The 13,319-nt window shown below is 44.2% G+C and overlaps 1 protein-coding gene across 7 annotated transcripts in view; it reads right to left on the reverse strand.

Moving 5' to 3' along the window:
• The window catches only part of DOCK10 (dedicator of cytokinesis 10), a 267,897-nt gene that overhangs the window by 67,160 nt on the left and 187,418 nt on the right, over positions 1-13,319 (reverse strand). For all 7 annotated transcript variants that reach the window (XM_042995487.1, XM_015538862.2, XM_042995486.1 and 4 more), the window contains exons 18-24: positions 12,760-12,825; positions 10,708-10,800; positions 6,481-6,604; positions 6,167-6,288; positions 5,705-5,791; positions 2,192-2,284; positions 1,400-1,518 (exon numbers count right to left, since the gene is read on the reverse strand). In XM_042995487.1, the coding sequence (XP_042851421.1) occupies positions 1,400-1,518; positions 2,192-2,284; positions 5,705-5,791; positions 6,167-6,288; positions 6,481-6,604; positions 10,708-10,800; positions 12,760-12,825 (704 nt within the window). The remainder of the gene's footprint in view (positions 1-1,399; positions 1,519-2,191; positions 2,285-5,704; positions 5,792-6,166; positions 6,289-6,480; positions 6,605-10,707; positions 10,801-12,759; positions 12,826-13,319) is intronic.

A 13,319-nucleotide genomic window follows, 5' to 3' on the forward strand; every position in this document is an offset into this window, starting at 1 on the left:
CGGGCTCTGTGCTGACGGCTTGGAGCCTGAAGCCTGCTTCGGATTCTGTGTCTCCTTCTCTCTCTGCCCCTCCCCCACTTGTGCTCTGTCTCTCTCTGTCTATCAAAAATAAATAAAATGTAAAAAAAAAATTAAAAAAATAAAAATGAAAGCAAAGATAAAAACAGAGAGGGAGGCAAACCATAAGGGACTCTTAAATACAGAGAACAAACAGGGTTGCTGGAGGGGAGCGGGGTGGGGGGATGGGTTAAATGGGGGATGGGCATTAAGGAGGGCACTTGTTGGCATGAGCACTGGGTGTCATATGTAAGTGATGAGTCACCTGGTTCTACTCCCGAAACCAATATGACACTGTATATTAATTAACTTGCATTTAAATATGTAAATTAAAAAACAAAAATGGGGCTAAAGACCCTCATTCTGGAAGAGGTTAATAATATGCTTATGAGTTAGGAAAGTTATGGACACATTTCAATGTTAACAGCAATTTTTCTTCCTAGAATTCTGTGACTAATATTTTTAAAACACTGAACATTAGAAATATATGATCCTTTAACTAACTTAAAACGGTATCTTTATAGAGAGGAAATTATGATTGTCAGAGTCATTAGACAGATTAGTAATGTTGGAAGAATGTAGCATAGACAAATTTAAAGTGAGTACAATTTAAGAAAAATTTTAAAAAAAAGTCTAGGGTGAATGCAAAATGGTACAGCTACTCCGGTTTTCTTAAAAGCTACACATGCAATTATCATATGATCCAGCAATTGCATTGGCTATTAATCTGAAAAATAAAATCTTGTGTTCACCTAGAATCTACGAAAAACTGGGAAAATCCCCAGCTCTTCTTCATATCTATATCTATCTATCTATCTATCTATCTATCTATCTATCTAAAATTTTAACAGATTAGTAGTTACCAAGGGTAGGGGTGGGGGTGTGATGTGATGGAAGTAACTGCGGCTATAAAAAGGCAACATGAGGGATTCCCCGGGTGATGGAAATTGTTCTGTATCCTCATTCCATCAATGTCAATATCCTGGTGGTGATACTGTGTTACAGTTTTGCAAGATGTTGCCATTGGTAAACTGGGTAAAGGGAACATGGGGTCTCTCTCCATTATTTCTTAGGACTGAATGCAAATCTCTAATTATCTCTAAATAAAAAGCTTAATGATAAAACAGAAGAAAGAGTAAAAAAAAAAGAGGTCTAAAACTTTATCCAAATGATACTAACAAATGGCTTGAAAGCAAGAAGTCAAGAGTGATAAATACTTAAGATTTGAGATCTGTGTTCAAACGAAACGCAGGCACACGCGAGTAGTGGTCATTCTCTTGCAACCAGTTTGGTGCAACCACGGACTGTGAGATCTCTTCTCCCGAGACCGTGTGATACATACCTGGTCACGGCTGTACTTATTTCATCTTCTTCGTTCTGTACCAGCACCTTGAACAGCTGATTCAAGATTATAGGCAGAAAACTCATGATTGTGTGAATCTTTTCCACATTCAGTAAGTTCTGTAGTAAATTGGTAGGAAAAAAAAAAAGGCACCGATGAATTTTAAGGCACATTCTGCTGATGTTTTGTAGAACTCAAATATGAACGCTGTAGCTCACCTTCCTTTGGCTTTATTCTTCATTGCATTTGGCAAGGCACACAGGCATGGGGGTGATGTTGCGAGGGCACTTTATATAATTACGTAATTTAAAATCAACTGATTCTGATTTTCAACCGTTTTTCTTTTGGGAAAAAACCCTGATCTCTGCTAGTTTTTTTTTTTTTTTTAATTTTTTTTTTAACGTTTATTTATTTTTAAGACAGAGACAAAGCATGAACGGGGGAGGGGCAGAGAGAGAGAGGGAGACACGGAATTGGAAGCAGGCTCCAGGCTCTGGGCCATCAGCCCAGAGCCCGACGCGGGGCTCAAACTCACGGACCGTGAGATCGTGACCTGAGCTGAAGTCGGACGCTTAACCGACTGAGCCACCCAGGCGCCCCTCTGCTAATTTTTTAAGCAACACACAAAAACTAGGCACTGAGACATAACCATTTACTCTCTGAAACTGATAAGGCATCTAAAAATCTTCAAGGGCAGTAACCTCTTAGTTTGCTACTCGCTGGAAACCGTAAAGACCCCTTTCCCCCGTTTCTACCTTGGAGACACTGAAACTGTTTGCAGGTCACTGTTACCTTACAAGAGCGGATGAAATTCGAGGTAGGCGACTGAGACATATCTTTCTCCCTTTTTTGGCACTGTCGGAAAAACGCGTTCACATGGGGATCCTGAAACAGGAAAGAAAGCGTTTATTTCTGGTGTCGCATAAATGGTGTAACAATCATGGCGATGGGCGGTGCGAGTGTTTCTGTAGAACCGACGCATCAATGAGCAGGTACTTTATCAAGGACTGAGAATGAACGCTTTCGTTTCCGCTAGACATTGTGGCACACTGAAGGCTCTGCCTGGACCACCAAGCCTGCTTTCTCTCTTATTTCTTCCTCATAGGTATGTTTTCCTTCTCAGCCACATGACAGTGACTGGAGAAGCACTTTCCTTGGCTCTGTTCCCCTCATCATTTAATTTAATTTAATTAATTAATTTTTTTTTAAAATTTTTTTTTTAACGTTTATTTATTTTTGAGACAGAGAGAGACAGAGCATGAACAGGGGAGGGGCAGAGAGAGAGGGAGACACAGAATCGGAAGCAAGCTCCAGGCTCTGAGCCATCAGCCCAGAGCCTGACATGGGGCTTGAACTCGCAGACCGCGAGATCGTGACCTGAGCTGAAGTCGGATGCTTAACTGACTGAGCCACCCAGGTGTCCCTTTTTTCAATTGCCTTCTTGCATCTTCCTGGTTTTTCCACAGACTTCTAGATAGTTTTCTTACATATTTCTTAACACACAAGAGAGGATGTACTCTTAAGATGCAGAGGGACATTTGCAGGCTTAAAATGTCTGAGCTAATAAAAAATGAGGAAGTTCACACTAACCTAATGAGATAAAAATGACTCGGACCCTTTATTATGGGGGGAATTATGTTCTCCCACAATCCATACATTGACGTCCTAACTTCCACTAACTCAGAATGTAGCTATATTTAAATTGTTTTTAATTTTTATTTCTGAGACAGAGAGAGACAGAACGTGAGCTGGGGAGGGACAGAGAGAGAGGGAGACACAGGATCTGAAGCAGGCTCTAGGCTCCAAACTGTTAGCACAGAGACCGATGCGGGGCTTGAACTCACAAACTGTGAGATCGTGACCTGAGCTGAAGTCAGACGCTTAACCGACTGAGCCACCCAGGCGCCCCAGAATGTAACCATATTTAAAGATAAGCTCTTGGGGTGCCTGGGTGGCGCAGTCGGTTAAGCGTCCGACTTCAGCCAGGTCACGATCTCGCGGTCCGTGAGTTCGAGCCCCGCGTCAGGCTCTGGGCTGATGGCTCGGAGCCTGGAGCCTGTTTCCGATTCTGTGTCTCCCTCTCTCTCTGCCCCTCCCCCGTTCATGGTCTGTCTCTCTCTGTCCCAAAAATAAATAAAAAACGTTGAAAAAAAATTTTTAAAGATAAGCTCTTTAGAGAGACAATTATAAATTTTAAAATGAGGCAGTTAGGGTGGACCTAATCCAGTATGATTGATGTCTCTATAAAAGAGGAGATTTGGACCCAGAGACAGACACCAGATGTGTGTTGGCACAGAGGGAAAGACCACGAGGGGACCCAGCAAGAAGGTGACCACCTGTGCACCAAGCAGAGAGGCCTCAGAAGAAACAAACCCTGCTGACACCTTGATACTGGACTTCCAGCCTCCAGAACTGTGAGAACATAAATTTCTGTGGTTTAGGCCGCCCAGTCTGTGGTGTTTTGTTACCGCAGCCAGAGCAAACTAATACATCCTTTCCTGCTATTTCCTGAAGAAGGTGGCAGCTTGGAGATTCTCGGAGTTCTGAGCTGGGGTCAGAGTTATACAGTCAGAAAGCGAGACACAGGATTTTAGTGAAGATACACATTCTGGATGTTTCTCTGGAATTTGTCGACTCTAGAAGCGCATCTGTGACTTGGGTTTCCCTCAGGTTCCCTCTGGTGTGCGTGCGTGTGTGTGTGTGCCTGTGCGTGTGTGTGATACTTTCAGTTTCACTTCATTTATTCATCTATTGGACAACCCCTTACTGCAAGCTGACTCTGTGCCAGGCCCTTGGCAGGTGCGGAGGACGGAGTGGAGGGCCAGGAAAACCCAGTCCCTTCCATTACGCCAGGGAGACTGGCACCATACCACGATTTCAACACATGGCTACTTGGTCACAGTTAGGTAAGTGCTTCACAGGAAAGCAGGGTGCCACATGGGGGTATGACAAGATGGCGGGGCCTGTCTGAGGGGTCCGGGAATGGGAGGGGCTTCTTTGAGAAAGTGACCTTTGAGGCTGGGTCTGAAGGATGGGTAAGCGCTGACCAGGCCCATGTGGGGAGGGGAGGAAGGGAAGGAGAGACTGCCTTCCTGGTGAGGAGGGCTGAGCGTCAAACGGGACGCTAGGCAGGTGGGAGACACGGTGCAAGAGAGGGCCTGGGCGGTTGATCCCTGAGGTAAGTCCTGTGCTTGAGGAAAGATGAATGTATCCCCCACAGGGCAACGCGTACGTGGCCGGTGGAAGGGGCAGTAAGAGAAAGGTGAGTGGTGGTGAGTCAGACAGACACCTGGGCTGCTGGGAGGAAAGCAGCCGGAAGTGTGCGAAAGAGACATTGGTATTCTGAGGTACAGAAAGGCACGATTGGGTGGGGAAGGACCATTGTGTGGGACTTGCCCGGCGGGAACGGCATCAGAGAGCAAACGGGTTTCAAGAGTTTGGGTAGAGGACTGGGCAAGAGGGCTAAATCTGGCTTGAGGAACCAGAGGTCACCGAGGGAAATTCTGGTCCATTATGTGTGTAATCCCCGGATTGTTTCATTTTTCTTAGCAACCAAGTAATTAGCAACTCACGGAGAAATCCGTCGTCTATACACTTGTAAGAATCTGCTTTGTAATTTATAATTCGTCATCATAAAAGTCCATATAGTGTAGTAAAATAAGCTGCCAGGCAACGGAAGGGGCGAGCCTGTGGTAATTTCGCAATGACTGTAATTACCATTGGAGAGCATGTTGAAGTTCTGAGATATTTTCACACGTGGTTTCTCGTTTCGATCCTTCCCCAAACCTTAGGTAGATTTTATCGTCATCATTCTCCTGATGACAAAAATACTGACTGCAAGGCTGGGGTGGCCTGTGCAGGGTCACTGAGGCCGAATTTGGCCGAGGAGGCCCTGAGACGCAATTCTGCATTTGGAGCGGATGCCTTGGCATTCGGAGCACTGGATAGGCCCTGGGAGTCAGACTTAGTTTTGAGGTAAAGATCCAAATTCTTTCATTTGAACCTTCGCCATTTTTAACACGTGGGTGTTGTCTGTGGAAGCAAACCATATTTCAAGGAGGGGGGTGGGCATCAACCTGACAAAGACACCTCCGATACTCTAGCCCCTGGTTCTGGAGGGTTGGGACATTCTCTCTCTCCTCGGAGAGGCATAAAATTATGCTGCAGACATTCTGCCTTGGCAGTTTTCAGTCACCTGCTCCCTGACAGCATGTGACATGGGGAGTCCCCTTCCATGAATACAGGAGCCCCCCGCTGATCGCACGTGTTGGGGCTGATGCTGACATTTAAGGACAACACGCTCACCTGAGTATTCACTGTGGACACCACAAATGTTGACACTCTGAAGAGCGGCTTTCCACCGTCGACCCACTTAATGTCACTCCCGCCATGCTGTAAAAAAGGGCGCGTTACTGTCCCTGCGGCAATTTGAGAAAAGAAACTAAACAGGTTATTTAGCTTATGTTAATTGGCTGTCCTGACCCATGACATCATCTTCCATGACTCTAGGGATGGGAAAGAAAAGATGCGAATATAGTTGGCAATATTGGGGAGTGAGACCGATATCAGCGAGTCATTCTAATAGATCATTTCTCCTGGCCAGAAACTAAACAAGACGCTTGAGATATTGTGGGGTACGTGACTCATCACTACGATGGATGCATACACCGTGGCCTTTGGGTTAAATTAAACAGCAGACAGAAGATAACCTCGTGCCATGTAGCTCATGTATTTCTTTTTTCCCTTACATTATACATCACTCAATACCTTCCCACTCGCAGAATCTTGAACGCTTAAGTAATTAGGAGGCAGGCTTGTTGCTATTGGGATATTGTACTCTTGAGAAGCGATCTGATCATGTCTCATCAGCGGAAGCCAAGCATACCCAACTGTGCAGAGGAAGAACAAAGAGAAAACTTCTGAGTACAAACCTCCGTGGTGAGGACCAAAAACAAAGTGTGTGTCACTTATGAATACAAAACTTCACTGAAAATTTTAATAAATCATAGCTTTAAAATACTCCCCAATGCAAGTCCCACAGACCCCATGTGAAGCTGTCTCGGAATGCTGCCCGTCAGTACCTGATGTTTCCAGCGTCTCTTTTTTCTTGGCGTTAGCCTTGGCATTTATGTCACAAGTGACGTGATAAAAAGAAAACAAAATATGGTGTTTCTCATGGAGCTGTGTTGGGAGCTCGATTTTCACCTGCAACGAAAGAGATCATAGCTGGACTGAGATTAAACTCATTTGCCTAGGGTCAGGGAAAGACACAGCATAGGCACCTTGACCTTTTAAAAATTCTTTTACTGAAACTGAGGTCCGTGTTTCCTACTTCGTGGTAGAAACATTGATTTGACTCTTAATGAATATCTATCCTGCTAGCAGTCATGTGTTAAGAGGCTGATATTTTTACTTCTTTACTGTGGTGATGATGATAATTTGGAAGGCGTAGTATTTCTCGTTGGATAATTTAGCCAGTAGAGAATGGATTAAACACACACACACACACACACACACACACACACACACATACACACACACACACACACAAAAGGCACAGATTGAGGACCTATCAGCAAGGCACATACACTGGGTGACCTGAGCCCTTGCCTCGCAGATTGTGTGCCTGGACCAATGAGCATCACTTGGGGGCTCGTTAGAAATGCACAGTCTCGGACACTACCCCAGACACGTGGAATCAGAATCTGCATTTTAATAAGATCCCCAGGCGATTCATAGGTACGCTGCTGAGAAATGTGGCAGTAGGAAGTGACGTAACTTAAGCACAGAATCTATCCCATTTTTGAACCTAACGAAAAAAACACTTAACGAAATGTGTTATCACGGTGACTAAGTAATGAGCTGTTTTGTGAAGATGTCATTCTGTAGCTACATAAAGAATACTTCTGAATAAATATAAAACATAAAGTTGATATATGTTAAAAAAGTACTTAGGAGAATACCCCATGTTCTTAAAAGGAAATGTTTTGACACCCTCTATATCTTATAGTGCCTTTCAGTTTCCAAATCTCTGCCACATACATTGTCATTTAATTTCTCCCAAAGCCTTGTGAAGTAGGACGATGCACATGTAGGCACCCAGTCGAGAGATGTTACAGGGGTTTGACTCACGAGGAGTATGGTCTAATTAGCAATAAGATCGTCTGGACGAGAAATCATGTGTTTTGATAACTACTTAAGGCTGGAATCCCAGGATCTCACGCATGTTAAGTTACATTCAACTCAGTATCAGCAACCAGGTAGTTTCCAGAATAGTCAAGCAATAGGGTGATAGAAAGCCATGCAAATTATCTGCCAGCTCATTTATTACACTCTCTGTGCATCTACCTATGTGGCTAATATGTTTTCACATTGTTCAGGAAAGGATTTACTGCACTGATTTTGAAAATGGTATCCCTCAAACAGCAGCATCAACATCATCTAGAAACCTGTTCTAACAAGTATCATGCAACTTCTCGGGCCCCGGTTCAGACACATGGAATCCAAATATCTGGGGTGGGTTACAGTGATCTGTGTTGTAACCGGCCTTCCAGGTGATTCTGATGAATGGTAAAATTTGAGAGCGTCAGAATTAGAATGGTTTACAAGCTTACACATTCTTTATATGCCCCTATGCGAACCTGGTAACAAAAGCCAATGTATGTTGAAGAGCATTCAATAATTAGTTACATGCCAGGAAGAAATTTTCTTTCTTTTTTTTTTTTAAGACAACATAAATGGCATATGGGAACGTAGTAGGTTCTCAAGAATTCCAATTAACTATTAATGTAAACATCCTTCACTCAAATACTGCAAATATTTACGTTATACTGAGAACAATGCCTTGAAAGAATTTCTATCAATTTTTGCAATTAATGCAACTTTAGGTTTGAGTCGGCACTGCACAGTTCACCAGGCTGTTCATTATATACGTGTTCTCCTGTGGAAAAGTTCATGGCTTTTACAAGAATTCCGGGAAGCACATGAGAGCAAGAGAGATTAAAAGCCAGTGTTAACGGTGAGAACATCCTTAAAAAAAATCTTATATGTCTACAGAGAATGCATCTTTCAGATGGATTTTTCCAAGGGGTCAGCCAATAAAATAAATATTCTGTAATGTGGTAATAGCCCTTTACCTTAAATTTTTTTCACTTCTGTCTTGAATCTATAGGGAAAAAAGTTTAAGTGCATTAAATGGATGTGGAGGAAGGAGATAAGGTGAAGGGAGGTCTGTGGTCTCACTGAGGTTCCTTAATTAGTTTAAAAATGACTGATGTGGACTAAGGTGTGGAAGGGAGAATAGCAGCTCCCCCCAAATATGTCCTCCCTGCTCTGATATCCAGAATCTGTAGACACACTAAACGGGATTTTCGAAAGGGATGAAATTAAGGATTTTAAAATGGAAAGGTTGGGTTGGAGTACCACGGGGGCCCAGTGTAATCACAAAGTCCTTATTGGAGGGAAGTTGGAGTCAGAGATATGAGAAGGGAAGAAGAAGTCAGAGTGACGAAACATCTGCGGAGAGTCACCAGCCAAGGCCTGCAGAAACTTCTAGAAGTTGGGAAAGGTGAGTCAAGGAGTCATCCCTAAAACCTGCAGAAGGATTGCAGGCCTGCTGACACCTTGATTTCAGCCCCGTGGGACCCATTTCAGGGTTACAACCTCCAGAACTGGAACATGGGTTATTCTATGCCACTAAATGTGGTGATTTACTATATAGCAGCAATAGGAAACTCGTAAAAAGATGTGATATTTTTAAACCCAGACACTGAATCAGCAGGTTGCATTACACCTTTGCTTTGCAGTCAGAAATTAAATTTAATCAAAGTTTGTTTATCTGAGTCTCTTTATAACACAAGCTGACCTGTGTGTAGTAATTTATCACTGGCCTGATTAGTTTTATCTATTTTTTAAAGTTTATTGATTTATTTTGAGAGAGAGAGACCACCTGTGGAGAAGGAGCAGTGAAAGAGGGAGAGAGAGAGAATCTCAAGCAGGCTCTGCGCTGTCAGCCCAGAGCCCAGCATGGGGCTCAATTCCACAAACTGTGAGGTCATGACCTGAGTCAAAATCAAGAGTCGGACGCTTAAGCAACTGAGCCACCCAGATACCCCTCACTTAGTGCTTTTACATGTCTTAGAGCAGAGTGGCGAAGCTTCAGGCCCCAGAGTCACATGCCCTGGTTTGAACTCTGATTATCACTTATTAGTGGTGTGCCCTTGGCCAAGTTACTTCTCTGAGCCCCAGGGTCCTTATCCACAAAGTAGGAAGGTGTGAAGGTTAATTTTATGTCAACTTGACTGGGATGCAGAATGCCCAGACAGCTTTTGGGACATCATGTCTGGGTGTGCCTGTGAGTGAGGGTGTTTCTGGAAGAGTGGAGCATTTGAATGGAGGACTGCAAAGCAGATGGCCCTCCCCAGTGTGGGTTTTCATCATCCAATCTGATGAAGGCCAAATACAACACAATGGCAGAAGAAGGATGAATTCCCTCTCTGCCTGACTGCTTGAACTAGAACACTGATTTTCTCTGCCCTTGGTGCCCTTTGTCTCAGGCCATCAGACTTGGACTGGGATCACATCAGAGGCTCTCTGGCTCTCAGGCCTTCGGACACTACCGCTGGCTCTGCAAGGTCTCAGCCTTGCAGACAGAACATCACGAGACTTCTCATCTCCAGAACAACGTGAGTCAATCCCGTATAATAAATCTACCCATCTGTACACATCGATCTCCCCCTACCCGCTCTGGTTCTCTGGAGGACGCTGTGGGGGTTGGGACGATGCAAATATGGAGTATGGCATGAGGCCTGGCACATAATAAGAGAGAGAGGCTTAGGAGTTGGCCAGGGCAGGTCTTGTTCTATGCTACATTTAGAGCCGAGGGGATCCAAGATCACTTGGGTTCACATAGGTCAGCAGCGAGTGTCGGCTCACACTCCTGTCTGTTCCTACGTTCTTTCCATTATGACCCGAAATGCAGCTATTGATTGGTAAAGCTATCGGACACAATCTTGATTACACTGACCAGTGAGATAAAAGAAAAAAATATTCTCACTCAAAAAGAACGATGCCATAAAAATATCGCATTTTCGAAGGGCAATCCTACGCGGACATGTCTGAATTTGCAACATAACTCCCTGAACGACTGTCAGTGAATACAGTTTCTAAATCTCAGTGAAGCAAACCACCCTCAAGGCAGGCTCTCAGTCTGAGATGTGGTCCAGAGAGTGTTTATCTTCGTGAGTTTCCTGACCCACTCACCCATCCTGTGAAGAGCTGCTGGGGGCTGTGGAGGCCTTGGGCCTTACCTCGTCAGAGAAATCCGGATTCTGGGAATGGTGCAGAACTGCTGTGTGGGCAGCTGAGGTGAAGAGAGGCCCTCCAGGTTTTCCATAAATACACTGTTTAAAAAGTTATGAGGTGAATAATTATGAGTGTCTGAAATTAACCCCGAGCACACACACACAAATGTCACAACCCTTCAGTTACCAATCCTGGAACAAAGACGAATTTTGTGACACCTTGCCAGGCTTAGCTGACATCTAATTAACCTTGAACTTCTTTCACCTGCTGCCTTGTATTTATGATACCAGGGTGCTGCTGAAGAAAATGTGAAGGCTTTAATTCATCATGCAGCCACTGCATCAATGCTGAATACCTGAATCAGTGCATTACCTAACTTTTGATTACCCAGGAGATAAGAACTAATTTGTTCCATTCTGATTCCTGCAGGATGGCTTTTGGAAGGGGCCCACGGTACCCAGCTCTCGTTTAGAGTCCAAGGTAGTGAGTCCCCGGTGACCGTAGGTCTGGCTGGACCCCAGTCCTTGACATGCCAGCTCGCAACCAAGAATTCTGAGGTGGAAGGATAGGGCTGGTTCCAGTCTCCACCATATTGCATTACTATTCTCTCCCAGCCAGGGGATGTCATATGGCACTTCCGAGGCAGCTAGCTTAAAAGCTCCCTTCGCCCAACGATCAGGGTCCCTCTTCTGCAGCCTGCTGATCTCTGCGTGATCCTTTAGAACACAATGCAACAGGAGACCCACACACCTGCCATTGCTAGAATTTTCCCCTTCAACACTGCACTAGTAGGCCTGCTGTGCTTGCCATCTGGCCGTTGCCTTTGCTTGCTTGAAAATTCCATTTTGCTTAGTTTGTCTCTCCTGATGCTCACTAATGTTACTGCGGAACTTGGAACCTACAGATACCGATGGTGGCTCAAGACTATTTTAAAGAACTCTTTCTCCGCTACATTGATTCTTCTTCTTCTGAATAATGCTGCAAACCTCCTCGGTACTGAGAACATGATTGGTACCTGACAGAGTGCTGTAAGAGATTATCTCAGATAATTGCAGGGGTGAGTTAGGAATTCGCTTTGTCCCTCACTATTTCATTCCTCTGACTCCTAGAAACTGGGAAGATCTGGCCACAGGCCCACTGAAAAGAATTATCCTCTCTTTTTATGGGTTACTCTTTGTTGTTTTTAGTCCCTTACAGAAAAACAGTCTACATCAAATGTGAACTTTGAAAAATGACATCCAGTCGCAGTATGCAGTTTGTATAAACCGCGTGGTCTGATGGATCTTATTAAATCATGCGATCAACTGCAGGGACCGACTTTCCAGAGCCATTTCCCAGCTCCTCGGTCGCTGGGCCACACTTTCCTTCCCTGGATGTGGGCATCCCACGGGCCCGCTGCACCAGCCATCAAGCTCGTACAAAGCAGCCCTGCCACACAGGCCGCATGAGGGCCCGCTGGGATGTGGCATTTGAAGTCAAGGATGTGGAATTGAGAGGCGGGCTAATCTCTGAAGAGGGCAGTCTTCTAAAGGGGAATCTTTGCATTTAGTCACACTAGAATGGTTTCCTTTTTCCCATATGGTGAAAAGCTAAGCAAGGCTACAAGTCCGGCCTTTCCAGTAGATGCAGTTAATGATGGCTATTAGATCAGGCGCATTTTAGGAAATCTAAAACAGATGTATTGAATTGCTCCTCTTTCTTTTTTCTTTTCTTTAAAGGTTATTTATTTATTTTGAGAAGAGAGAGAGAGAGAGAGAGAGAGAGAGAGCACATGCCCAAGTGGGGAATGGGCAGAGAGAGAGAGAGAGAGAGGGAGAGAGACAGAATCCCAAGCAGGCTCTGCAATACCAACGCAGAGCTGGACGCAGGGCTCAAACCAATGAACCTCGAGATCACGACCTGAGCCAAAGCCAGACGCTTAACCGACTGAGCCACCCAGGTGCCCCAAATTGCTGCTCTTTCAATCACGTTCAGATAAAAAGCTCCTTGGTGGCAAAAAGAACCTGGGCACCTGCCCTCCCCCTGGATGCTGGGTTCCCCGTGAAGACTTGGCTCACCTTCACGGGCTTGGCACCTTCTTCGTCAGAGTTTTTGAATTCAACACACACGGTTATGTTTCGAGCCTAAAATTACAGAGAGGGAAAAGGGAAATTGTAATTTCCTGTTAAATAACACCAAAAAACAATCCAAACGTCTAAAATAAGTAGCTTCTAATTAAATCTGAAAAATGTATAATACCCGACACTTTCTTGTGACATTATCCACGGTGTTCAGAAATAGCAGAAGGATTTGGAGATATTATTTAAAAGGAAGAAAAAACTCATATCAAAAGGAGGCAGGTGTGCTATTTTCGGAGTATCTTAAGAAACTGAAAATAAAAGAAGTCTAGAACAAAATAATTTAGGGCTGATTTTAGAAAGGATTATTAATATGTTATAACACGGTGCGTCCTTAAGCACCTTTAAGGTGAAACTCATCACTGTCCCTTATGAAGCATTTTCTGCAAGTGGATTTTATTCCAAGATATTGACCTATGATAATTTGTACTTGAACTTTCAAAAAACCCTCTTAATATGGTCTCAATAGGGTGCAGAGAGAGCATAACATCTTGGAAGTA

This window comes from Panthera tigris, chromosome C1 (genome assembly GCF_018350195.1).
Source record: "Panthera tigris isolate Pti1 chromosome C1, P.tigris_Pti1_mat1.1, whole genome shotgun sequence".
In the NCBI taxonomy this organism is placed as follows: domain Eukaryota; kingdom Metazoa; phylum Chordata; class Mammalia; order Carnivora; family Felidae; genus Panthera; species Panthera tigris.